This window comes from Podarcis liolepis, assembly GCF_965112155.1.
Source record: "Podarcis liolepis genome assembly, chromosome: 6".
NCBI classification, from domain to species: Eukaryota; Metazoa; Chordata; class Lepidosauria; order Squamata; family Lacertidae; genus Podarcis; species Podarcis liolepis.
The window spans coordinates 76,947,264-76,974,550 of NC_139559.1; the positions used below are offsets into that span (position 1 = coordinate 76,947,264).

General features: G+C 44.9%; 3 protein-coding genes and 1 long non-coding RNA gene across 14 annotated transcripts in view; 2 read left to right on the forward strand and 2 right to left on the reverse strand.

Annotated features, from left to right (window-relative positions):
- The window catches only part of CDC14A (cell division cycle 14A), a 93,213-nt gene extending 88,253 nt beyond the window's left edge, over window positions 1–4,960 (reverse strand). For 6 of the 8 annotated variants that reach the window (XM_083511093.1, XM_083511091.1, XM_083511094.1 and 3 more), the window contains exons 1-2: window positions 4,518–4,960; window positions 3,904–3,994 (exon numbers count right to left, since the gene is read on the reverse strand). In XM_083511093.1, coding sequence (XP_083367219.1) covers window positions 3,904–3,994; window positions 4,518–4,632 — 206 coding nt within the window. In that variant the 5' untranslated portion in view covers window positions 4,633–4,960. Of the gene's footprint in view, window positions 1–3,903; window positions 3,995–4,184; window positions 4,443–4,517 lie in introns of those variants that run through there. The other 2 variants (XM_083511092.1, XM_083511096.1) reach the window with 2 other exon arrangements.
- Window positions 4,961–5,494: 534 nt separating this feature from the next.
- On the forward strand, window positions 5,495–18,894 carry LOC310710386. Of its 3 annotated transcripts, none has more exons than XR_014528017.1 (4): window positions 5,495–7,031; window positions 11,006–11,137; window positions 12,646–12,837; window positions 18,300–18,894. It is a non-coding gene; the product is annotated as an uncharacterized lncRNA (long non-coding RNA). The 3 variants fall into 3 exon arrangements; XR_014528018.1 differs by having other exon boundaries at window positions 12,646–12,791; XR_014528019.1 differs by lacking the exon at window positions 18,300–18,894 and having other exon boundaries at window positions 12,646–13,086.
- Window positions 13,592–26,031, reverse strand: EXTL2 (exostosin like glycosyltransferase 2). Of its 2 annotated transcripts, XM_083511227.1 has the most exons (5): window positions 25,864–26,031; window positions 22,811–22,884; window positions 20,619–21,046; window positions 18,903–18,973; window positions 13,592–17,443 (listed from the first exon to the last, which is right to left on the reverse strand). In XM_083511227.1, exons 2-5 carry the CDS (start codon window positions 22,813–22,815, stop codon window positions 16,952–16,954), a joined length of 996 nt encoding a protein of 331 aa, XP_083367353.1. In that variant the 5' UTR covers window positions 22,816–22,884; window positions 25,864–26,031; the 3' UTR covers window positions 13,592–16,951. The 2 variants fall into 2 exon arrangements, with proteins under 2 accessions (XP_083367353.1, XP_083367354.1); XM_083511228.1 differs by lacking the exon at window positions 18,903–18,973 and having other exon boundaries at window positions 25,864–26,004.
- The window catches only part of SLC30A7 (solute carrier family 30 member 7), a 41,999-nt gene continuing 40,422 nt past the window's right edge, over window positions 25,711–27,287 (forward strand). Inside the window, exon 1 of the mRNA XM_083511198.1 lies at window positions 25,711–26,072. The gene's annotated coding sequence lies outside the window, so the exon portion shown is untranslated. The remainder of the gene's footprint in view (window positions 26,073–27,287) is intronic.

Below are 27,287 nucleotides of genomic sequence, written 5' to 3' on the forward strand. Positions count from 1 at the left end.
AATGGCCCTAATTGTTCATCAGTTGTAACATTATTATGCTGCAAACAGCATTGTGGAAGATTGTGGGTAAACATATTCCACAGGTCACACCGAGGAGGAAGCTCCTCTCTGACGCTGGTAGTCCAGGGCTGAAGCCAGACAACAATTCCAAAGACTTTATTTATCCTTTTGGGGGAAAGCCAGTGACATCACGCCCTTGATGGTAATTCGATTTGTAATGTGAATTTGATTTGAGAACCTCCATTTTGTAAAGACATTTCTGTGAAAAAAGTGACCAGTTAAAAGTCCTTGACTGAGAATGGGCATTAAGTCTTGCTGCATACTGGATTAAGGGTGATGGCTACTTGCAACCTTAGCAACTGCAGTTGGAACACCCAAAGTTGTATTGCTAAGTTTCGGGCAATATGATAACTACAGTGGTACCTCTGGTTACAGACGCGTCAGGTTACAGACGCTTCAGGTTACAGACTCCGCTAACCCAGAAATAGTACCTCAGGTTAAGAACTTTGCTTCAGGATGAGAATAGAAATCATGCGGTGGCAGCGGGAGGCCCCATTAGCTAAAGTGGTACCTCAGGTTAAGAACAGTTTCAGGTTAAGAACAGACCTCCAGAACAAATTAAGTTCTTAACCTGAGGCACCACTGTATGGGTTATATCCAATGGTGGTTTTGTGCAGGGAGCACTTCCATTTTCATCAATCCCTCCTAACACTTGCAGCTTTTATGCACATTCTATGATTCTGTGATCCCATACTGTCCCATAGAATCCCTGAATTCCAAGTAGAAGTTAAGGGTATGGATGGCATTGGGGGGATAGATAATCAGTAAGAGCCCTGCCTTTCACAGTAAGTGCATATGCTAATGCAAAGCCACCATAGGATATAATCTTTTAAAAAATATTTTGCTGGTTCATAAGGTAGGTGAAGAGGAAATGTTGCAAAAATCGAGTTCAGAAAGGAGTTTTGTAAATCTGTCGGGTACTACTGATCCCCAACACAGTTTGTGGCAATGTCTGGGCAAATGAGTGTGTTGTCGATTATGAAAATAGATAAAAAAAGTATTTTCACCTTCTATGGTCACCTTTCCCACATGAAATAAACAGAGCAGGTCCTATGCTAAGCACCTGTAGACATGGCAAATAGCTAATCTATTAACAGCATTTGACAGGAACACTTTGACTCTATCACGTGTGATAGGGGTGGAGGTGTTTTAATTCATTCATGGAGTTGAATTGACTCCAAAAGCCTTAAGGGTAAATATCAATTTTTCACCTAATGATGGGCTTCGAGTGTATCAGATGGAAGCATTAAGACTGCACTCCTATCCGCACTAACCTGTAAGTAAACTTCACAATGAGAATTACTTCTGAATAAACATGTACAGTGGTAACTCGGGTTACAGACGCTTCAGGTTACAGACTCCGCTAACCCAGAAATAGTACCTCGGGTTAAGAACTTTGTTTCAGGATGAGAACAGAAACTGTGCGGCGGCAGCAGGAGGCCCCATTAGCTAAAGTGGTACCTCAGGTTAAGAACAGTTTCAGGTTAAGAACAGACCTCCAGAACGAATTAAGTTCTTAACCCGAGGTACCACTGTATAGGATTGTGCTGTAAACAGGGTGGTCTATTTCAGTGGGTTGACTCTAATTATGACAGTCAGATATCACCCTATGGGTTGTATTCAACATAGCGCAAAAGAGATAGTCCTGTTGGGCAACCAAAAATGCTTGCGCTGATAGAACTATCGCCCCTCTCTTCTCACTGTGTGTTGTTCTGGGCGTTCTCCAGAGCAGATGTGGGGGGGTGGGTACAAGTCGCATGGGAAGGAGGATTTAGAAGTCCTGTAGCACAAGGGGGAATTCCTTGTGCTGACTTCCACTACCACAATTATTTAGATGAAAAGCGCCTATGTTACTTATAGTATACCAAATTATTCAGGGTAGTTAAAATAAAAAATGATGTGCTCCTCAAAGTACTTACTTATTTTATGAAGCAACACTTTTTTTTTAGAAAATGAAACTTTCTGCAATGTTTCCTATCCCACATCACTGAATATCTACGTGCATTTTGCTTCCAGTTTGCAATGCATTAGTCCTGTCAGTCACTACACATTAGCCCTGTCCGCTATTCAAAGGATTAATCCTACTTATTTGGACACCTTGGACAGCAGCCCAGGTTACGGCCTACTCCAGAAATCTGTACAGTACTACCTTCCTCCTCCTAAACATGTGTTTCCACCTTCCCCTTCATACTCTACTTCAGGAGCTATGCTGCCATCCATCTTTTTCATCAGGTTTTTTTTTAACACTCTTCTTATCCTAAGTCTGTCCAGCAAATGATGTGAACCTGGTTACCCATGGTGTTTTTTTAAGTCTCAGAGAGCAGTGTGCAATTCCTCAAATATTTCTAGAACAGAAGTGTCAGGGCTTATCTGTGACTAGCCAACAAGGATTTGAAGCTCCTAAGAAAATGAGAGCGACACAAGTTGTATCAGCATCCCAACAATGAACTTAAAACAAACTTGCCAGCCAATTTAAGCAGGTTCATGAGCCACTTTAGAAAATGTAGAGTGATAAGAATGACAACCAAAGCATTCAGGGATTGTTAACACAACTGCTATGTATATCTACAGCTTGACTGCACTGCTAAATATAGGTCCTTCCAATGTTAAGTCTAATCTGTCTTTCACTAATAAACATTTGTGTAAGGATGCCTAGGACACAATCTATCAGAAGTTAGTCATAACAGTGCAATCCTGTGTCTTCTCAGAGGCAAGTCCTACTGAATTCAAGGGGGCTAACTTCCAGGCATGTTGTATCAGGATTGCAGCCTAAATCTCACTGAAAGCAAAGCAGTATCACTTCTTACAGACTGTACTCTGAAGAGTGCAAAAGTACTTCGGCAATGAATATCACTTAAAGAAGGTTTTGAGCCTTCCTTTATTTATTTTATTTCCATTTTGTTATGCTGCTACTGACTACTGAAGTAGATTCAAGCTACTATTATAGTAGATTTATTTAGCAACAACTTTAATGCAAATCCCTTCCTTTCATCTGTAAATTTTCAGTGCCCAAACTCCATGGCTAAATTACATCAGAGGGAGAAATTGCTGGGAGGGGGAAGGCAGTGCTGCAACCAAAGTTGGCAGTGTAAAAAGAAAGATACTATCTTAAAAGCTCTTCTTGTTATTCTCTGAACTCCTGAAGTGCTTGTTTCATCCCAGAAAGTATCAATCAGCAGGCAGAATTAATCACAGTGTACAAAAACACAGTCACAAGAGCAGCTTGATGAAGTAATGATTTTAACAACCATGCTCCAAAGTTCAGTGAACGGAGGTTCACTTACCATAAAACTGAATGAGCACATTTAATGCTGCAAACTCAATATATATTCATTGCTAACCACTAGCATGCACTTAACAGATCTGTAGATCAGTAGTGCATCTACAATGTTTTGCTTTTTCATCAAATTGTAGAGAAAATACTTCTAACCCAACATCTGCAGACAGCTACAACAGGCTTCTTCTTTAAGATGTGAATTCGATTTGATAATAATACTTTACACAGAGACCTATGGCCAAAGTAGAATCCATTTTATAAAAAAGCAGGAAACCGGAGGTGGGGGAAGGGGGCGCCCATTTTCTGTTTAAAAATCAAGTAAAATGCAATTAAGTCTCAAGGACTGGTTTGATAAAAACAACCAACTGGCCACATATACCGCTAACTTACACTGAAGTATTTCGCTTAAGTTTGTTCTTTCTCCCTCTTCCCCCAACCTTTTCCCAAACACTTGGCGACAAGCTGGGGGTGGGGGTGGGGGTGGACCAACAACGCTGAAAACGAAAGTGAACAGAAAAGCGAAGGAGGATTTTTTTTAAACAACAGCAGAAAAGATACGAACTTACTTTTCATAAACAAGCTCCTCATCCGTACAGAAATAGTGCGTGTTTACTGTGCTTCTGGGTCGGGTTCGTAAAGTAGCAAAATATAGTCTGTCTGCAAGAAAAAAGAAAAGAAAGGGAGACCATGAAGGAAGATCTTCAAGTTATACGTCCCGCTGCTTAGCTGGAACTTGGGTGTTAGTTCAAAGCGGGCAGGGAGAGTCGCTTGTCCCCCCGTAAAAAAAGAAGAAAAAAAGAAAGAACCCTACGCATTTGATCGGGTTTCACTCCGGAGCAAGCATTACCTGCCACCAAGATTTCGCAGCTGGGCGGCGACGTCTCCGCCTCCTCCATAACTCTCCTTCCCCTCCCGCCTCGCGATTTGGGGGGGTTGCAAGGGCTCCCCTCGAAACAGCTTCTCCCGCAGGGACTGAAGGGAGTTTCGCGTTCGCTCCGGGGCGCGCGCCGAACTTCGCCCCGGGGAAAGAGGCGGTTCTCACCCCCGCCCCGGGCCAGGCGCTCCCGGGACAGCGGGGGGGGCAGTTGTTGCGTCGCGCCCCTTTCCTTTATATGACGGGAGGGCGACCCCTACTCGCGGAGGGGAGACCCCTCCTCCTCCGCCGCCGCCGCCGCCTCACCTTTGAGGAACTCCGAGGCTCCCAGCAGCTGCTCGGACGAGGCGGGCGGAGCCGGCTCCATGCGAAAGAGGGCGCGGAGCTGCGTGGCTGCGCGGGAAGGCGCCTCCGAGCTCATGAGTGCCTCCCGGAACGGCGGCGGCTTCTCCGTCGTCGTCGTCGTCTTGGGCGGCAGCGGCGGCGGCCGGACAGCCGCTCGGCCGGACTCAGAGGCGCCAGCAGCAGCGGCGCGGCATGCTGAGGGAACAGGCAGCCGCCGCCGCCGCCGCCTGGCTGGCTCTGGACTTGTGCAGCCGCCGCCGCCGCCCGCATGGGATGGGAGGTGCGCGCGCGCGCCTCAAGGAGGCAACCGGCCGGCGAGGCGCTGCTCCGGCGACGGCGGCCACCCCCACCCCCAGCAGCAGCAAGCCGCGAGTGGCGGTGGAAAGGAGCACGGAGCCGGCCTGAGGGGAAGGGAGGAGGGCGCGGGGTGGCGTGGAAGGGGTTCCTTCGCCGCCGTCCCGCCCTCCGGCGGCTTAAAGGGGCAGCGCGCCGTTACCAAGCAGCCGGCGCCGGCGGTAGCAACCGCGTTACCAAGGCTTTGTTACACGCGCGCGCTTTTACCTCAGGGCTCTTCCCGCCCGGCCGCTTCCGAGCCTCGGGCCTTGCCATGGGGGGGGGGGCGATCCGAGAGGCCGCTCCTTCTTTCCACTTTAAGCCGGAAACCCCTCCAAAAGCCGGCGGGCCGAGGCACCGGGCCTACGCGAGTTTAGTCAGAGGCCGCCTCGTTCAGTGTGTTGTTGTTGTGGGGATCGGGCGCAACCTTCACTCCGGAGTCGGTCCCCGCCGTTCAGTGCCACTGATGCCGTCCCTCCTCAATTTAATGATTACTTAGTTAAACACGTTAAGTTAAATTAATTGAAAACAGCTTGCAGATAAATAAAATCCTAAGCCAATTAAGTAAGTGATGAATTAATATGTTTAATTTCATAATGTGAAGATCTAAGGATGTTAATGTTTAAGAAGTTTTTTTAAGAACTGTGATTTGGAAAACCGTTAAAAGGATATGCAATGAAATTCAACCAAGGGGAAGCGAGGAAGTCACTTAATGTTAATAAGTGTAATTTTTAATAAGGCTATGATTTATGTATGTTTGTTTGTTTTATGTGTTTGTTTGTTTGTTTATAATGTTGTGAAAAACCAATAAAAAAAAATTTTGGGGGGGGGGAATGCCGTCCCCCCTCAACCATCCCAATTCAGCCTGAAGCTCAGTTGTATTACCAACCAGGTGAGGTTAGCTTCCAGGAAGCAAAGATCCATCCCTGAGGCGAAGTAATGCTTCTTCAATATTGGTATAGAAAAATAGGGGTGGTTGGCTTTTGCTGCCCATCTCCCCAAGCGGCTGAGTCCCCCAAGTCCAGGATCGGTCAGAGATGAATGGATGGAGGTCAGAGGGCAGCGAAAGCAAGGCAGATCGTCATTTTTCTGTTGCCACTGAGTTCCCTCCCCTCCTAGCAAGGAGGCAAGCAAGACCCAGAGCAGAGCCCAGACGAAACATCTCTTTTAAGGGTTTGCATTTTGCGTGGAGAAGGAGGACATCCCCTTTACAAACGATCAGAAATTGCATCACACATAAGGTGGGGTTACATAAGGCAGGCCAAGGGGTGATATTCCTGAGGATTTATCAAGTTTTACATGGTTCCAGACACAGTTTACACAAAACGTTAGCGTTTCATAAGACAACCAGGATGCCCATAAGACATCCCTCAATACAGAGCATCTGGGTAAACCATGACAATACAAAGGAGGTTCATAGATATAGCAGAGGAATCCCTTCAGGAACGTCCCCTGATTGCTACCTGCCTAGTGTTCTCAGGCAAAGGAGAGTAAGGAGGCAGAGGAAATATTTAGAGTCTTTAGGAGAGCCAAGATGGCTTTTGGATTGCTCACCTGTACTATTGCAGACATGTGGTTTATATACTTATGCATGCATGTTTACATTGTGCAATTATCAACATTTATTCTACATTTGAGACCTTAGAATTCCTATAACAACATTGACTTTGTTGGACTGGTCATGTTGTGCGGATGCCTGATTACTGTCTTCCAAAGCAACTACTCTTCTGAACTTAAAAATGGAAAGCATAATGCTGATGGGTGACAAAAGAGGTTTAAATACTCTCTCAAGGCGAACGTAAACAACAATTGGGAAACACTGGCCTGCGAGCGCTCCAATTGAAGAACAGCCTTTATCAAAGGCATCGTGGACTTTGAAGGTGCTCGAACTCAGGACGAAAGAGAGAAATGTGCTAAGAGGAAGGCATGTTTGGCAGACCCTCACCGTGATCAACTCCCATCTGGAAACCAATGTCCCCACTGTGGAAGGACGTATGGAAGGAATAACTGGCCTCCACGGTCACTTACAGACTACTGTTAAGACCATGTTCATGAAAGACATTCTTACTCGGCTACGAAGGATTGCCGAAGAAGAAGAAGCAGCAGCAGCAGCTTCCAGGAAAACGCTTGTGGCTGCAAAGGGTAAAGTAAAGGGGGTCATGAGCTTGTGAATATGTTCACTTAGAAGCAAGTCTCATTTAAAACACAAAATAAATACATAAAACAATTGCCCTAGATTAATGGTGGGAAGACAAAAGACTGGGTTTCTCAACCCCTGTCAAGGCATGTTTGGTATTTATATAGCACATTTCAGGCAATCCAGAGCTCCTACTGTAATACCTTACGAAGTAGGCTATTGAGACAGACAAATAGGAGCTGGTTTAAGGGGATTGGGCGAGTTTGTGGCCAAGGTGACATTTTTAACAGGGACGTTCCATCTCAGTTACAGCAAAACCATATTCTAGGCATGATTAACGTAGACACAAGTTTCACTTTGATCAGTGGGCTTTTTGCCAATGTAAGCAAATAGCCATGACCATTTCTTTAATGTGTAAATCTGAGACTGTACAAGGCAATTCTGCATGTTTCTTCAGAAGTCGATTCCTGGATTCCGTGGGCCTTACTCCCACACAATTCTGTTTAGGATTACAGCCTTGGCCTCATAAGAATCTTGTTAATCAGATTTAACCCATACTGAAGCAACAGTAGCTTCCTCTGTACATGAGCTTCATTACCAACACATACACACCCTCAGGATCACAAAAAATAAACCACCTGTTTCTGTGTCCACATTCAGAACTAAAGAGCAAGGAAAGCTACTCAGCCAACATAAGGTAAAGGGACCTCTGACGATTAGGTCTAGTCATGTCTGACTGGGGTTGCGGCACTCGTCTCGCTTTATTAGCCAAGAGAGCCGGTGTACAGCTTCCAGGTCATGTGGCCAGCATGACTAAGCTGCTTCTGGCAAACCAGAGCAGCGCACGGAAACGCCATTTACCTTCCCACTGGAGCGGTACCTATTTATCTACTTGCACTTTGGTGTGCTTTCGAACTGCTAGGTTGGCAGGAGCAGGGACCGAGCAATGGGAGCTCACCCCGTCGTGGGGATTCGAACCACCCACCTTCTGATTGGCAAGTCCTAGTACAACAAAAAAGCAATTCCCTGTTGGATCTACCTGTAGGCTGTAACAGACGATGATACCCATCTGTTCTGTGCCATTATTTCATGTGACACCTTTTACAATCCCATTAAAGCTGCAGAACATTACCCAATATATGTAAAGCAGAGCAGGAAGTGCTAAGGTGCAAGAAGCTACTGTCAAAAACAAGTGTAGTGAGAAAGGATCAGCTCCTGTAAAATGTGTTTATGTGAAGAGAAGCTTGAACCATTTCAGATGGTCTGGACTTTGCACATAACTCAGAATTTGCTGAATTCATAGCTTCAGTAACCCATGATAATAACCTTAGCGGATGGCACTCTTACAGCTAGTGTGTCCTCAAATGGTGGGAACAAAACTGGGATTGTCTACCTTGAGACTATAGAACTTGTTGCTTCACATCACAATGGTGGTTATAAAGAGACTGATGAGCAAATGTGAAAGGGCTTCCTCCGCTCCCCTTTCCCCGCCACTGTCTAGGAAATAATGAAAAGGGGGAGCCCAGGGCAGGCATTCGGAGTGGACTCTCCACAGCTGCCCAAGAATGCCAGCCTTGCTGATGCATCTGTTTTCTCAGAAGAGGGGTTGTAGCTTTGATAGAAGCATGAAAGACATAGCAAGTGCAAAGAGAATGTCTGATAGAGTCCTATAACTCTTATGAACATGAAAACAAGTGCTGCAGAGCAGCTAACACATGTTAATAATAATAATAATAATAATAATAATAATAATAATAATAATAATAATAATGGTATTGGTGTTCTTTAGTCTCAGGTATGTGAAGATGTGCTTTGGGTTCTGGCCATTGGGTAGTGTGAGGAGTTTTTTCACATAAATAATTAGACCATCTTGCACAGACATGTTCACAAACACTGGAGTTTGTACTGTATATGCAAATCCTCCATGTAAACCGCTATATATATATATATATATATATATATATATCTTCCAGTTTTCAATTGTTAGTTACAACATACAGTCATAACCTTGGCCTCATCTGCTCCATATGTTTATATATGGGTGGTTCCATAGTTAATTCACTTTTTGGTATATAGTTGCAGTGGTTAAAGTGTTAAAAATAGAGGATTTCTAGCTGACCCAAAAAGCTTGTTGTGTCTCAGCACTCAGCAGCTTGATGTGCAAATAAATGTCAATAAGAGACATTTTCCATAGTGTGGGGATAAGTGACATCTGCAGGTGAAGTTGTCCAAAGCAGTGCTATGGTGGGAGGTTGCAAATGTGACTAACCTATTAAAAACTGGATAAGGAAGTAGTTCTAAAGTTACTGAGAAAATAAATCCTAGGATATGCTAGCTATCCTGCATATATAATAATAAATGATACAATCTTATGAATGCCCCCCCATTCTCATCCTGCATAGCCTTCCCAGACACATTAATATTTTCCTGAAAATAAATAACAGCCAGAAGTGTTATTGATACAACGGCAAAGCTAGGAAAGATCCCCAACCAGTGCTATAGGAAGGTACTGAGACCTTGGGTCTTGTGACCAGGTGAGAGTTTGTGCAAACATTAAAAAATAGGGAATTGCCATTATAAAATGACCAGGACCTCACCTTACTCTTTGGGCTCCTGGACTCTTGGGACCACAATGACAGTTAGAAGCTAGAAGGAACTAACCTGTTCCTTATAACCCCACCCCCATGTTAAGGACAGCCTATCATTCACAAGTACCGGGCTTCCATTGGATCTGATTGGCCCGTGAATCTGGCTCAGGTGAAAAAACCCTCCCACCATATCAAGTCTACTCCAGGCAGAAGTAAATGACTCTCGCAACACGTCAGGCTACGCCAGTGAAAATCCAGCTCAGGGTGTCCCAAACTTGGGTTGCCAGCTGATTTGGGACTACAGTTCCCATCATCACTGGCCACTGGTCCTGCTAGGGGTGATGGGAGTTGTAGTCCGAAAACAGCGGGAGACCCAAGTTTGGGAAACCCTGGTCCAGCTAGTTGTGGATTACTGTTAGGAAAGCCTTTGCATTGCTTGTTTATCTGTTACTTGCAGTCTTTCGATGCTTTCCCCCCACTCATCTCTACTACTCTTTCTCAAACATGGTTCCCCTTCATTTATGTGGGAATTTATCATACATGTTGTTTATTCAGCACTTGATCAAGGCAGCAGCAAATGAAGATGCTTGTTTCTGATTGATCTGCTGTCAATATGAGCTGGCAACAATATTCCATTTGTGACCTATCTGTTAAAGGAAACAGTCTACTGTGGTGTGTGTGTGTGTGTGTGTGTGTGTGTGTGTGTGTGTGTGTTAAAATAGTGTTTGGAACTATATAGTCTCTTGATTATGCTAGACTTTGGATAATGATCCTTTATGTTTCCTATATTTCTGTCTGTCTGACTGACTATCTATCTATCTATCTATCTATCTATCTATCTATCCATCCATCATTCATTCATCTATCTATCTATCTATCTATCTATCTATCTATCTATCTATCATCTATCTCTTCTTCTTCTTTGGCAATCACTCGTAGCCGAGTAAGATTGTCTACGATGAGCATAGTCTTAACAGTGAGTCCGTAAGTGACTGTGGAGGCCAGTTCTAGATCCACACGTCCTTCTACAGTGAGGACATAGGTTTCCGGACGGGAGTTGATCATGGTGACGGTTTGCCAAACATGCCTTCCTCTTAGCATGTTTCTCCCTATTATCCTGAGCTTGAGCGTCTTCAAAGTCTACAACGGCTTTGGTAAAGGCTGTTCTCCAATTGGAACATTCGCAGGCCAGTGTTTCCCAATTATAGGTGTTTATACTACATTTTTTAAGATTGAGAGAGTCTTTAAACCTCTGTTGTTGACCACCAGCATTATGCTTTCCATTTTTAAGTTAGGAAGAGAGTAGTTGCTTTGGCAGACACTAATCAGGCATCATGACCAGTCCAGTGAAGAATCATTGCTTTGACACTGGTGATCTTTGCTTCTTTCAGAGTACACTGGTGTTAGTTCACCTATCTTCCCAAGTGACGTGTAAAATTTTTCGGAGACACCGTTGATGGAATCTTTCGAGGAATTGGAGATGGCATTTATAAGTGGTACATGTTTCACAAGCATACAGTAAGGTTGGTAGTACAATAGCTTTGTAAACAAGCATTTTGGTTTCCATGCGAACGTCCTTGTCCTCACTCTGCACTTCAATTGGGAGAAAGCTGCATTCGCTGAGTGGCATTGGTGTCGGCACTTGTGGAAGACGCCTGTGTGTGAATTTGTTTTGTGTGTGTAGATCAGTGCACACTGACCAACCCATAGCATTTGCAGCATAATCCTACAACTATGCATATATCTTCTCACACTTCAGCTAAGCCCTCTGTAGTGTTGGTGACATTTAGTATAAAAACTCCTAAGCACGACATCTGCTGGTCAAATGGAAAAAATTCAGCAAAGGAGTTGTGATATCAGATGAAGAACCAGGAACTTGTTTTCTGGCGGGTCAAAAATAGCGACAGCTGTTTAAGTAGTGGGCCACAGGAAATCATTCTACCTCCATTATTTTCATACCTAAATATGGGTCAACGGGATTACACAGGAAAACATTTCCCTGGACTTATGAAAGAGGCTATGTCACATTCTCCTGTTCCCGCCTTTGGGATTATGCCCAACTCATTCACTGAGCTCAAGAAATGCTCAGTCTCAACAACTTAATCCGCTGTGTGTGTCATTTAATTGGTGTAAAAGATTGCAGCTGAGGATCAAGCATCCAAGTTCCATCCTTTTAAGTAAGGCAAACAAGCTCTGCTCTTTAATTATAGGTAAAAGGGATTCCTTACAACCCCATCTACAGTATGCATATAAAGCAGAAATCATACCGCTTTAAATAGGCCTGACTTTCCCCAATGTATTCTGGGAGTTGTAGTTTGTTAAGGGTGCAAAGTGTTGTTAGGAGAGCCCTATTCCCCTCCTAAAGCTACAATTTCCAGATTTCTTGGGAGGGGTTGATTGTCAAACCACTCTAGAAACTTCAGCTTTGCGAGGGAATGGGCGTCTCCTAACAACTCTCAGCACCTTTAACAAACTAGAACTCCCAGGATTCTTTGGGAAAAGCCATGCTTGTTTAAAGTGGCATGATAGTGCTTTAAATGTATTGTGCAAATGCGTCCTTTGTTTATTTGAATTTGCATACTTCCTTCCTCTGCAGAGTTTAAACCAGTGGCTTACAATGTAATCCTATACATGCCTACTCAAAAGTAAGTCCGATTGAGTTTGGGGGTGGGGGGCTTACTCCTCAATGTGGGTATAGGACTGCAGCCTTATAATGTTGTAAAGCAGATTCGTCAGAGTGCACAACCCATCAAAGCTATCTGCTGAACGTCATAGCGGGTCTGGCCTTTTAACTGGGATTTTCCACGTCCATAACTCACATTCAAACTATACTTCCCTGGCTGTGGTTGTTCAGTGGTAAAGGAAATGCACTATTTTAAGAGAGTGCCTCTTGCTGCTCTGCAAGAGCCGCTGACGACAGTACTAATGCAGGCATATTGTAGAAGGTACCAGAAAACCGTGGCAAGAGCTGAAAGGGTGAACTCTACCTGAAATATACATGGGAGCTCACTACAGTATTCCGTTTTGGAAGGCTATCCAATGAATCTGGCTGCATTAAGTGTCTCCTGGGGATGAAACAGCTTTTTAACGATCTCTGGAAAAATCCAAGCAGTGAATGTCAGATTGTCCTTGTCAGGAAATATCTTGGCCAATTCATCAATGCATCTCATCTCACAGGTTTGGAGCTAAGCCTTGATTGAACATAACATATCCGCCAGCTAAGGTGAGATCAGTCCACGTGTCTATGTAGCTGTGCATGGCCCCGGACCAATTGTTTTCATTTATGAATAGTCTATCTTGCCTTCCCATATGTTTGAAGTGATGGGGGGGGGTGTAAATTAGCATCCCAATGGTGGGAATGTTGGAATAAGCATGGGGGTGTACAGTGCTATACATACTCGAGAACGATTGCACTTTTAAGTTATCTTACACAATCTTTCAAAACTAGGGTTCACTTATTTCCGATCAGGTTGCACAGCTGCAACCCTATGCCACATTTACTTGGGAGTAAGCCCCCTTTGTAAGGGACCCAGGTGGTGCTGTGGGTTAAACCACAGAGCCTAGGACTTGCCGATCAGAAGGTCGGCGTTTCGAATCCCCGCAACGGGGTGAGCTCCCATTGCTCGGTGCCAACCTAGCAGCTCGAAAGCAAGTCAAAGTGCAAGTAGATAAATAGGTACCACTCCGGCGGTAAGGTAAACGGTATTTCCGTGCGCTGCTCTGGTTCGCCAGAAGCGGCTTAGTCATGCTGGCCACATGACCCGGAAGCTGTCTGTGGACAAACGCCGGCTCCCTTGGCCTATAGAGCGAGATGAGCGGGCAACCCGAAAGTCGGTCACAACTGGACCTAATGGTCAGGGGTCCCTTTACCTTCTCCTTAAGCCCCCTTTAATTCAGTAGGCTTCTTGGGTAAACAAGTGCAGTCAGCCTGCTTTCCATCCAAGTTTCTTTTGCCCAATAACCACACGACACTATCATCATTCCACATCTTTATTTACCTTTTTTTGGGTTAGAAAATAAAGAACAAACGAAACAAAACAAAACACACAAAACCCAACAGCATGTGAATATAAAAGAGCAAAACACAGAAAACTTGAGGGATGGGGAAGAGAAAAAGAGAGTTTTCATCAAATACAATCAAACTAGACAGCCACATCTGCAACTAGCTGCCACTGTGTTCGCTAATAGAAATATTTTCAACATCGCAGTACATTACTGGCTCATTTTTTGAACGGAGTACAGAAACAAAAACGCAGCACTCTGACCTAAAAGTAAGCTTATTTGAATGAATGGAAGTAGAAAATATGGCACCTTAATATACAGGGCAGCACAGCTCTAATTCCAGAGCCAGGTGACAGGTTTTGTTTTGTTTTGCAATTCCTGACGGAAGCAATCGGCTAATTTCACACGTCTGCATGGCACTGAATACACAGTTGTGGCACTGCACAAAGAAATGCAATTGATCTACAGGTTGGGTGTAACCTATCAGATGCTCAATGCAAGTTGCTGTTTTTGCAGCGGGTCTTGCGGTGTATGTAGGCAAGGTTTAGATTTTTGCAAGTTGCAGGAGGCCCACCATTGTAGCTGATATACACTGTGGATGTGGGCTGCAATTCAACAGGGTTATGCACGCTTGACCCAGCTGATCAAGTTGAGAGATCTTCATGTGTACAACTGGATGTCCCCCCCCCCTTTAAAGTGCAGCACGTCTGTTCTGAACAGTAAATGTGTGTTTAAATATCGTGGTGGTTAAAAATGTAGCTCGTATGTTTGCAGAGTGTTGGTGCTGTTAACAAAGAAAATAAACCATCACCCATGGCTGTGCACATAGGGACACTCTGGCTTCCAAGCCACGGCTCCAGTGGCGTGTATGTAACTGAACACAAGGTGACAGAAGAGGAGAAGACAGTGACCCAGAAATCCTTCCCCTCCTGCTTTCGTTACATCTCTCTGTTGTGCTGACTTCTCCGCGTCTTGCTCTCCGATTTCCCTGCAAAGATTCCCTCCTAGCTGGCCTTCACAGGATTTTTGGAAGAGACCCAAGCTTGAAACTGCATTTTGGTCCTCATCTCTCCCTTGCATTGGGAGACACGGGAACATTTCAGACTCAAGTACAGCAAGCAAAGCACAAGTTGTACGAGCCTGGAGATGTTCCTCTAGTTATGCCAGAATCTGAAAGCTCAGCAAACAATTCCCTGCAGCCCTTGGCTTGAGCAGTACAGCGAAGTGATCTCAAAATGCAAACAAGTGTTCCTAAAGCAAATACATTCAAGGGAGCAGAGGAGAAAGACCTCACATGCTCACAAGCGAAGCAATGTGTGGATTGGCTTTGAATAGTTGGACCTACTATTTATTTCTTTTATTTTGCAAGAGAAATGTATTTTAGTTTAGAAAAGTGAGTTTGCGTGTGGAAAAAGTGAAGAGGGATAAGTCCCCCCTCCCCTTTTCCTGTCATAATACTAGAACTTCAGGGCTATCCAATGAAGAGGAATGTTGGAAGATACAGGACCAGAAGTGTAGTGGTCTGGGGTCAAAGCCCTATTGGGCCCCAATAGGGTATCTTGTCTCCAGCATCCTAGAGGTGCCCAATCAGCATGAAAGGGCTGCTTTTTAGCCACTGAGAAGAAGTCTTCTCATCCTTTGATTGGCTCCAATCAGCACAGAGAGGAGGAGAGTCATCCACTGAGGATTGGCTATTAGGGTCTCTCTTGAGTAGGGCTGGGCGATATCTGGTTTTCAACATCATGATATATCACTGACTAAACATCGTGATCTACTGATGTATCTTAATGTCATCATCATCATGTCTGAAATAAGGATGGAGCTATGCAGAGGCATTGGCTGGCTTCACGGTTTTTCCTACATTTTGCATAGCGTGCACACACACACACACACCATGATTCGTGATATAATGCCAGGTCAAAAATTATGAAACCGATACCATGATACGGACCTCAAACTGGTTTTGGACGATATATGCCTAGCCCTATTCCTGAGAAGGTGTGCGAGAACACCAAATTGTTCTGTATGCTCCAAAGCTAAGCATTTAGGAACACTGAAAACAAAAGCTGCTTCAGTTTCAAGGTTATGGTGCGCATGTTCCAATATGTACAATGGAACTTCATGAAAAACACAAACCAAGTCCCTCCAAAATAAGATATTGCAGCATGGCAAATCACTTGCCCATGTATGTGCACAGAACCTAATAGGCCTAGCTGAAGGGCAGCACGGAGAGATCTGCACAGATCGTTGTACTGCATCCCTAATTGTTATTTATTGTATCATAATAAGATGACAGTATAATTCCAGAACCTTGTTCACGATTGGCTGCGACTATCATGAAAGGACTTCTGAATTTGCTGCTACACCACTGTTCAAGACAGGCAAATGGAAGGACTTCCTTGCACAACAGGTGGTTAAAAATATGGAAATCACTTCCACAAGATGTAGTTATAGCGGCCAATTTGGAAGGGTTCAAAAGGGGGTTAGCCCAATCTTCAATGAATTTGTCTATCAATGACGAGTAGTTGTAATGGCTATGTTCTGACTCCAGCATCCGAAGTGGTATGTCTATGGATCCCGGTTGCTTGGGAGCATAAGGGTGTTGTTGTGCTCCTGTCCTGCTTGTGGATTTCCTATAGGCATCTGGTGAGACACTGTGAGAACAGGGGGCTGGACTAGATGGGTCTCTGGCCTGATGCAAGAGGACACTTCTTATATTCTTACAAGCAACACTGGAGTATGGTCTGCAAATGAAGCGTCACACAGAGACTTGCAAATAGCCACTGGCCTGCTAGCCCCTGATGATTAAGGACTGCTGGGGAAACTTTATGAAAATTGGTTCCTTCTTTCAGGTCACAAATGCTGACACATATCTATGTGGTGAGGTTGGCAAGTAATACATTTTCCTGCGGACTTTCAACTTCTGCTAGAGGAGATGTATTAGCGACACTGATCACGCAAACACACCTGTACTTCTGGCATACTCGTATCTTCATGCGGGTAGTTTGGCGACCGGCTACTGAGCGAGGGATAAATGACAAAGCCAACTGAAGATATATATATACCTGTAACTCGGGACAGCACTTGATAGGACAGATGAGGTGGACAGCGGTCCACAAAAGCTTAGGCTGCAATAAATTTGTGAGTTGTTAAGGAGCCACAAGACTATTTGCTGTTTCTATTCCAACTGAAGGTTTTTGCATGCTGAGCAGAGAGAAGGAATGCTCTACCAGACCTTTTGCAGACACAAGCTCCGAATAAGGTACGCCCTTCTCTGTTTAGCTTACCGTTTGAATCGCTGGGAAGCACGTCAAGCATTTCCTTGCATCGCGTCCTTACATTTTGCTCTTGTGATTAGCATAGTTTGGAAAGCCAAACTGAGAAATCATGATGTTGGAGTATTTCAAGGGCATGTTGCCATAGATACTAACCAATTTATTGAGGCAGTAGGACCTCTGGAGTAAGTGCTCTGCCCGATGCCACATTCCAGAATAGCCGCTGTTACTCTCTTTCTCCAAATTCCTGATGTCAACTGGCTTCACAAACATGCCCGGGGGCTTCCCAGTATGTTTGGCCACTAAGAAATTCATGGCAATATCATCACAGTTCTGAGTCTCGTCTATCATGGCGTGCACAGCGTCAGGCTGTTTTTGAAAGAGTTCGAGGTATTCACTGCTGAAGAAGGCAGCTCCTACAAGAATCATGGAATACTGGTCTCCGTTGCCATTGCCAGGACTCTGCAGTTCGAAGCTTCCGTAACTGTATATCCCCGAAGAGCTGGGCAAGTGCTTTCGAGGAACAAAACCCACTATCTGATCTGGGAATTGCTGGAAAGAAAAAGAAAATATTATTATACGACGGTTCATTCAGAGCCTCGTTCCGAATGATCACAGAGGATCCTATAATCAGTTGGGAAGAGACTAAGCGGAAGAATTGACAATAAACTGCACGCTTTCGTGCGCTGAATCAAAGGGAATTGTTAACACATCGCCATCTGATTAGACTTCCTGGTGGGTACAATTCACAAGCCCATAAAATGGGCAGATACTAAAGAACATTTAGGGTTCTTCCTGGCTGGTGTTCTTGACACAATAGTAGTGCTATAGTGGTGGAATTTTTCTGCTTCAGTTTGTTCCGAGATGTTTTCCCATTGTCCAGAGGGAATATAGAGCAACAAAAGCAGACAAAATTCAGAGCCGTAGCCAAGGGATGGGGAGGGCTAGCCGGGTTTTTTGTCCCAGGTGAAACCTCTAGGAGGACGCCATTGAAGCTCCCAGTCTCTCTCTCTCTCTCTCTCTCTCTCTCTGCATGGGGAGGGGCTTTGGCCTGGGTGAAATGAAACCTAGTGTCGCCCCTGCAAAAATACACTTGAACAAATAAAACTATATCAAGAGTCAGGAATCTCAAAGGCAAGTTACTGGATGTGCACTGACTGGAAATGAAGCCAGTGTGACCACCCTGAAACTCCAATTGTAGGTGCAAACAGTGAAAGCAGGATCATGTGTGATCTCTCCAATAGCATCATAGACACAAAGCATGATAAGTGCTCAATAAAAAGGATGTCTGCAGGTGCCCTATATCATTTTTATCACTACAGTAATGGCTTGCATTTGATGTAATAGAGGCCTTGCTGGAGGCAGTGGTCATTTGGTAAGCCCATCTCTCTCTCTCTCTCTCTGTAAGATGCTGATCTACAAAGCTCAACCTAATCCACTGTCTCCAGCCCCCATTTGGCAGACTTGCAACCCACTCGCTTAAAGTATTATTTTTAGTCTCTTGATAATTTTGCTGTTTTAAATGTGCATATTTTACTTCCTTTAGTAACATTTTCTTTTGAAGGTATTTTTTGTTAACTTTGCTGCGTTAAATGTGCATTCTGTAGTTGACCTTCTTTGTAATGCTCTATTTCAAAATCTTTAAATATAGTATTTTAGTTTCCTGCTAATTATTCCTGCTTTGAATGTATACTTTATAGTTGACTTTCTCCTGTAATGTTGTATTCTAAGATTGTTTTATTTGATGTTTTAATGTAAGTTGTAAACTACTTTTTGAGATTTTTTTCTTAGAAATATAAAGCCGTAGACAAATGAAATTAACAGTCTCTGGGGAATCACTGCTTTTAGGAACATGTGAAAACACAAATCTTTTTCTTTCTGAACTATGTCTTTCTACATTCCTTGGTGCTTACTCCTAGGTAACTACGCACCCTTAGAGAAATACCCAAAAACATTATAATAATTCAGTACAATTAAAAACAAGGCATGCAAAGCAAAATGCAGACATTACCTGCCAAATGGAGAAAGCGAAAACTAGGTCATGGGCGCTAACTAGGGTATCATCATCCATCATCAAAACAGCTGAACAGAGGGAAAATGCATTTTGATGAGAACACACATTTAAAAAGGCATTACTAAGCAAAAGGCGTATGACAAATTAGAACAATATTCACTGTGATTACGCTTGCTGGGGGGGGGGGCGGACAGAAAACTTTGCTTGCTTTTCAGGGTGAGAGATGAACCACAATCTAGGGAACGTTTTCAAGGCTCAGGATCTTGTACTTTGAGTGACGTGAACAAAAAGTGAAAAATCCCAGGGTGCCCAAAATGAGATGTGGAGTTTGCTGGTGCATCCTGAAGGTGAGCAGAAGATGGTGAAACAGCCCCTTGCATGCTATGATACAATAGGGGGCAGTTCTATATGCACACATCCTTGGGACTACACCTCCCATCATCCCTAGCTAGCAGGACCAGTGGTCAGGGATGATGGGAACTGTAGTCCAAGAACAGCTAGAGACCCAAGTTTGGGAAACGCTGTGTTAGAAGAAGCATGTTAGCAACTGCTGTTAAGGAGTGAGTGAAAAGCAGAAGACTGGAGCTGGGGAGAGGGAGTCAGGATAGGTCAGTGCAGGAACTGTGAGGGTACTGCGGAGGAAGAATTGATGGTGTCTCTCTGTCACATAAAACAACAACAACGTAAGAGCTCTTAGGCTTAGGAATGTTGACCTTCCAGGGCTGGTTCATAAGTGCCCGTACAGCACTTGAGTTCTCATCCATTGCTGACGCACAACTGAATGTGCAAGCTGCCCTGTTGAAAAAAAGAACAACAGCACCTGTGTTTTAGGCAAAGGTGGAAAAACACTCCATGGCTTGAACTGGAATTTGGCTCAGCAAAAATTCCAGGAAATAGGGTTGCTTGCTTTTTTTTCTTTCCGAGGCAGATTCCAAAATCCAGAACAAGTTGCCTGGTCTCTCCACAGAGGACATCAGTGGATTGAACGCTTCTTCAAACATTAGCAATAAGGGGGCAATCTCACTGGAGTCTTCTTCAAGAGGCCTTCAATCCTACGTGATACCTGGAACGCTACAGCTGCATGGTCCTAGGCACTAGGGAAATGCCCTAGAAACTAGGAGTTGGATTCCACGAAGTTGTTCCCCTGCCATTAGCACAATGGGGTTTACCTCCCCACCTTTCCCATGCCCCGCTCAAAAAAACTTTGGGGGATAGGGAGAATCTCCAAAACAGCACATGGGGGAAGAAAAGGGAGGTTGTTCCACTCACGCTGATGGCAGCATTGGTTTTAGTGCAACGTCGAACTCCACCCTACATAACCACAGAGGTTCTGGCACCTAGCCCTGTGTCAAAAAGGAGGATTCGAACTGCCAACCTTACGGTTGGCAAACCCAAGAGGCTTGATGGTTTAGACCAACCATGTCCCAGCTTACTTCATAATGACAAGCTGGACAAGTTAATACAGATAGACGAGTAATTTTGTAGATCTGCGACATCTGTAGTTTTAGGTGATGCATGGAAATTCGGTTTGCAGAATCTGATCCGTGATTGTGCATTCACCCACGGAAGTTATCGCTTGATGCTGTAGCCATCAAGTGATGAAGATGGTGAGAAATAGCACTTAGCTGTAACACCCTCCCCAAAGTGAGAATGATGGTGTAAAGCAGTAATAGTCCCTGGGGTGGGGGAAAAGAGAAACACACCAATAATTACCTTTTGTTTCCAGCTCAGGAAAAACCTGAAGCCTGTTCCTCATGCGATTTACTGTCTGTGTCTTGAAGATAACTGGAACGGGATGTGGTCCCAGGGAGTTCCATATTTCCTCAGGGGCTTTCTCTCCAATGTTATTCCACACAACAATCACTTTGTGCAAATGAGGGATAGCTTGGTAATGATTCAAAAGCTTCAGCAGAAGATCGGTTCGATTGTACGTCTGCATAATGAGAGTAAAGGAATCCGAGGCGATCTGGCTCTGAGATTTTCTTTCCCTCCGCAAATTGAGCATTTTGTCTTCCTTAATATTTGGCAGCAAAGCAGTTAACGCACCTGCCACAAGGAGCAACAGCAGGATCACGACAGAAGAGAAGTGAAGAAGCCGGACCCCCATAATTCTTCCAGGTAGTTTACAGGTGTGATAAAACCTTTATTTTTTAAAAAAAGAAGTGAGGAAGGAGGGGAGTCAGTCAGTCATGGTCAAACCTCGCAAAATACAAAATTAAAATTGAAGGGATTGAAGTTAGTGGAGAATTTGCTATGGGTCTTAAATCACATATCAATGTGAATGTTTGACAATGTCCCCCCCCCCCCAGCTCGGACATAAACAGGCACTCAATACAAGCGGTTTTGTGATGTGACAAACAGTAAGGTTGGAGAGCCACCAAACTCCGTGTAAAACGGATTCCGTCTCCATTCCTATATACATGAACCCTTTGTGTCACTAGGGCATCATTGATCTGTGCTTTTAGGCAAAGGTTAACAGTTCCAATCCAATAAAAGCAGAACAATCCAATTCAGATGCGGGAATTGAAACGTCAAAGGCTCATCAATGAAGACACAAGGCAATTCAAAAAGAAGCAATAGGCATATGGAAACAGATACACTTGGTCGGGGGGGGGGGAACCAATAGGAAGAATGCCTAAGTGAACAAATGTCACCTGGGAGAAGAGTAGCGGAATGAGCCAACTGTTTCATTTGTACCGTCAGAGCAGTACTTGGCCACATCAAGGATATATGCTACGCAATACTCTGTTAAGCCTAGCCCTGAGCTGGTCCTAGACACTGAGTCCTCAGAAGATGAACCAGGCACTTTGTGGAGCAGAGAGGGTCTCCTGGAAACCAGTGTGGAGGTCCCCTTTGAGGGAGCTACTGGGTACCACAATTAACCACAACCCCCCGTGTCTCAGCCAGAACGCAAGCAACCTTTGGTTTCTGTGAATGTTAGATGGAAGGCTCTGCTCCTAGATCTAATATGAAGCAAAGGCATGCTGTGGAAGCCAGACGAACAACAGCTCAATAAAGATGGAACTTCTGAAAGCCCTATATGTGATGCTCCCATCACTGACTTATTAGCTCCCATAGTTGTTTAAGGTTTGGGACTGAACTGAGTTGCAAGCTGGACTTAAAACTTCTCAGAGCCATTGCTGCTTCATTCAGAATCCTAGGAATTTCAGACACCTGAAATCTGTAGCACCTGGGAGGGGCTATTTCAACCCGCAACCTCCGTCTTGGCATTCAGCTGACCTTACGGATACTCCATCAGTCTAATTTTTGTATTTTTAAAAATGTCTTCATTTTCCCCGTTCCCTGGTCGCCTGCTGCTTTGTGTGACATCTTGCCAGATAAATAGTTCTGGTACATTCTTGTGATAGTGTGCTTAGTCCTAGTAAAGGTACTGCCCAACTGTGGATTTTGGAGTTATTAGTGATAGTGTCCATTAAGATTTAACCGATCTCTGCTCCTATTCCTATATACCCCAGCAACAAACAACTAATTCACAGTACACACCACTGGTGTGCTCACAATGGGGTTTCGGTGTGGGTTTTTGTTGCTGTTTAGCTATTTAGCCGTTTATAGGATCAGGCCATCAGTGACAACATCTCATACACAAAATGAAACTATGATTTGCAAGGTAGCAGTGTGTTTAGGAACACAGACTCCCTTTCTTTACATAAAAAATTATCACATATGAGTACAGATCTGATATTGAGGCACATAAGAAGGGTACCAGGAGGCAAGCTACGATTCAGTAACACAGCAGCAACATTTCCTATAATCACTTCCTAACGTTTATAGCAGCATTTTTATCCCTTCTTCTAGGAGTTAGACGCACAGGCAATAATTTAATTTCAAAAAAGCACTTACGTAAAGTATTTCAAAAGAGGAATAAATTTGTTGCAAGAACTCACCTCATTCCTGCACTGGCAGCTTTACAGTTATTAGTTGGTGTGCCAGGGAACGGTGTTTTGGAAAGCCTTTAGCTCTGTTGGAAAATGAAATAATTCACAATAATACATTCTTGCAGGTGGGCTTCTGCGAAATCATCCAGCAGGCAAACATGTGGGCGACAAATTTGCTAATGTGTGTACTGTGTGGTTAGCTGTCCTATTTCTCTTTGATTGCGGAGAGAAAATGACTTGTATCTTCAAGCTATAAAAACCTCTTATTATTTCCACCTAATGTATGCAGCCCTGCTATCATTTATATGTAAGTCCCACACATTGTGCAGCTAAGGCTGCAATTTTACACATTTACCAGGAGTCAGTCCCACAGATCTCAGTGGGAGTTATTTCTAAGTAGGTATTATAAGGCTGCACTGTAAATATACAGTTACAGCCAACTATGTTGAGGATCACACTTCTAGCTATAATGCAATCCCAAGTGAAAAAATAATGGTCAATGTTCATAGGTCATGTTAAACCAGGGTTGCTGTCTTATTGTGGATTATTCTTCACATGCAACGGGCTGGTGCATGCTAACCAGGGTTAGAAAGGCAGATATATAAACTAGGTGCCAAATGGCTTCTTAAACCAGGGTTACAGTCACCAAAAAGGTATGTCCAGTTGTTATTTTGGGGCCAGACGGATCGAAAGTCGTATTTTTCAATACGACTTTTTGGTTCCTGTTCTGATTGCATAGGTAAAACATGACAAAGATTTCTACAGGATGCGTTGCTAGTGTGTGAAAACAGGCAAAATCCAAGGACCCCCAGGACTGCACCTCCAGATGGTGGAGATATCTAGCGCCATCTTGGCGCCTGGGCATCTTTACTTGGTTGCAAGTGGCCAATAGGCAGAGGCAAAATGGGCCTGGTGAATTTCAAATGCCGACGCTAACTAACCATTCCTAGTAGCTCTTCCCCAACATGGGTGGGGGAAACAGTTAACCCTGGCTTCCCATCACATCTGAACCTGGGTCTGCAGTTTGCTGCTCCGGAATAAGCCAGGATTCGTCAGCCGACAACAAACAAGATTTGAAGGCTAGTCATCTATGCTGCCAAGGTAAAGGTAAAGGGACCCCTGACCATTAGGTCCAGTTGTGACTGACACTGAGGTTGTGGTGCTCATCTCGCTTTACTGGCCGAGGGAGCCGGAGTACAGTTTCCGGGTCATGTGGCCAGCATGACTAAGCCGCTTCTGGAGAACCAGAGCAGCGCACAGATACGCCGTTTACCTTCCCGCCAGAGCGGTACCTATTTATCTACTTGCACTTTGACGTGCTTTCGAACTGCTAGGTTGGCAGGAGCAGGGACCGAGCAATACAAACCACAGTCCCAGGTTCAGACATAAACAAGTTGCCAAGCTTAACAGCAGCTTTCTGGGCTGTTTCTCCTACTTGCGCTAGGATAGCATCAAAGTGAGAACTATCGGGTAGTTTGCACTAGCACTTTGCTCATGCACAGAAAACATGGTAATTCTAGCTTGTGATGTACTTACAGCCCCGCCCCCCCAATTTCTGTCTTCCCATGTATCTATCTCAACTGCTTGCTTTTTGGGTGGTTTTATTTTATGCTGAAGCACACTCAGTGCTCCCCCCCCCCCGAAAAATAGGTGCCAGGACTCACCATGAAGTTGCTACAGTCAGTGCCACACTTTTAAACAACCCCCACAAAAAAGATGTACCTTGGGTTACAGACGCTTCATGTTACAGACGCTTCATGTTACAGACTCCGCTAACCCAGAAATAGTACCTCAGGTTAAGAACTTTGCTTCAGGATGAGAACAGAAATCGTGCTCCGGCAGCGCGGCGACAGTGGGAGGCCCCATTAGCTAAAGTGGTGCTTCAGGTTAAGAACAGATTCAGGTTAAGAACGGACCTCCGGAACGAATTAAGTTCTTAACCCGAGGTACCGCTGTACTGCATACATTTGAGCACCCCCTAAAAAAAAGTACTGAGTACACTATACCTTGAGATAACCGTAGTCTCATTTTCAGGGGGGCTAAATATGAGCGGCAATCGCACATAGGTATGCACTACTACTAGAGTAGTGTAGAACTCAGATTGATCCCTTGTTTTGACAACCCTTTCGGTATGATCTTAGGCAAGCTACACTGAGCAACTTGTTCCCTGACCTGCGCGGAGCTCATTTCCACAGAAGTGTGCTTGCAATCATTTATTTATTTTTATTTACTGAATTTATATACCACCCTATACCCGGAGGTCCATCATTACTAAAACACAGCGCTATTTCCAACTTGCAGCCTGGAACCGTGCACACTTTGGGAACGAGGCCCCGCTGATCTGAACGGGGCTTGTTCCCAAATGTGCACAGATTGGTTCAGGCTATCCAGATATGAATGTGGCCAAGCCCAAGCACACCTAGCGGGACACAGCGCTGAGCAATCCCCTGCTGCAAAATTTGGGCTCCTAAATCTGAGATCCCAAGGGGCTGCTTGCAGATGCAAAATTGCAAACGGATTTGCTGGGCTGCAGGCAAAACAGCATTCAAAGGGGGGGGGGCATGCACACTTTGGGGTGGGGGGGACCACCAACCCCCTTTCTACTGTTACAAAACCTTAAGCAAAGCAATAGTTGCAAGGGCGAGGGATGGGGAGTAATGAAAGAGCATGGATCCTGCAGGCAATGGTGGTGCGGCTTGGCTCCCTGCCAATAAAGGGACCCGGCGCTGCCTGATTTTAGGAGCTATTCAAAGCAGCACCACATGCAATAATGCAGGCCATCAGCCCATTTCCTTGCCGTGTAAAAAATTAAAATAAATAAAAATCGTCTCCCGATCTACCCGCCCGCTTAGCCAATAAACAACACCGCCAAGCGCACACAAACACAAAATAAGCCGCTAGGAAGAGGCATTTCATTTGATGCAGAAGATCTTTCGGTCTCTTCTTCCACGGTCTGAACATGAAACGCTGCTTCTCTCCCGCATCATTCCCACACCCCGGTTAGCACATTGTGCCGCCGCCGGCCTCGTTCGCGTGTTGGCGGTTTCACACACTCGCCTAACCTGCAATCGACGGGAGCCAAGCCGGGATTTCACATCGTCGGGACAACGGAGATTCCGGGCGGCTGGCTCCCGAGGAAGCGAGGGCACGCGCAGCCCCGCGGATCTTGAGCCGCTCTCCCGGTGAATCAGCTGCGATCGCAAAGATCCATCGCAGCGCGAGAGGAAGGCGAAAGGGGTTGGACCAAGACCCGCGATCTCTTCCCTTTTGGGTGCGTTGTGCTTCCTGTTGGAAGAAGATCCCGCCTCTTGGAGAGCGGGATCTTCAGAACTGTATCTTCGCCTCTCGGTTATTTGTTGCGATTTTCCATTTCAGCTGTCTCTGATGAATTCCGGATGTTATTAAGGGCAGCGCGCTTTTAGAATCGCTAATGGCTATGGGGGCTGAAAAGAGTGGCGTTAGATTTTATTTTTAAAAAAATAAACACTCGATTTTGAAGTTGGGTGGCCATCTGTCATGTATGATCTGTTTGAGATTGCAGCCTAGCAAATCACTAAGAGCTTCTTAGTGCATTGCCGGGGGTTGGACTAGATGACCCCCGGGGTTCCCTTCCAACTTCTACGAGAAGAGGTCAAAAGAAACTCTTAGTGATTTGCTAGGCTGTGATCCTGCCGGATTTGCACGGTGACCCTTTAAGGCGCCAAAATACTGGCTCCAAGTTTAGGATTCCATGTATGTGAGTTGGGGCAGAGGGAAGAGATGCCTGTCCCCCATTTTTTGAACTGCTGAAGGAACTATTCATATAGCTGTCCCAGCTCCTGCCAACCTAGCAATTTGAAAGCACACCAGTGCAAGTAGATAAATAGGTGGAAAGGTAAATGGCGTTTCTGCGTTTCTGTGCGCTCTGGTTTCTGTCATGGTGTTCCATTGCACCGGAAGCAGTTTTTTCATGCCGGCCACATGACCCGGAAAGCTGTCTGTGGACAAACACCGGCTCCCTTGGCCTGGAAGCGAGATGAGCGCCGCAACCCCATAGTGGCCTTTGACTGGACTTAACCATCCAGGGGTCCTTTACATTTTAGTGCTCTGCTTCACTTTGCAGAGGTGAGGTGGGTTGCAATTAGCTGCCTAAGAAGCAACTAGGTGGGCTGGAGAAAGAGGAGAGATGCTGCAAAGCTGAGGCCAGAGAGACACATTTAGTTCTGTGCCGGACTTTGGGACTCCCCTGGTATCAGAAAGGGGGAGCAAGATCAGTTGGGGTGTCAGTGTAGTCCTATGCTCACATTATATACATATATGTGTGTGTGTAACTTAAACCATACTGTATAGGCTAAAGACATCATCATCATTATGAGTCGCTCACATGACGTGGTGCACACACACCATTTGAATGGCAATACCCCTCAACTTTTGGGGGGGTTGGCTGTTCCATTCAAATATTTTATTGGGGGGCCGAAAACCACTAGGAGTTGACTCCTCTGTGATG

Bases quoted from the DNA above. Each gene is read 5' to 3' on its own strand.
- EXTL2 (XM_083511227.1), bottom strand. The intron at 18,974-20,618 runs GTAATTATTGGT...CCCTCTGTTCAG, and splicing joins TCCTGAGCTGGAAACAAAAG to CTGTTTTGATGATGGATGAT. The intron at 17,444-18,902 runs GTAATGTCTGCA...TTTTCTTTCCAG, and splicing joins TCGCTTTCTCCATTTGGCAG to CAATTCCCAGATCAGATAGT.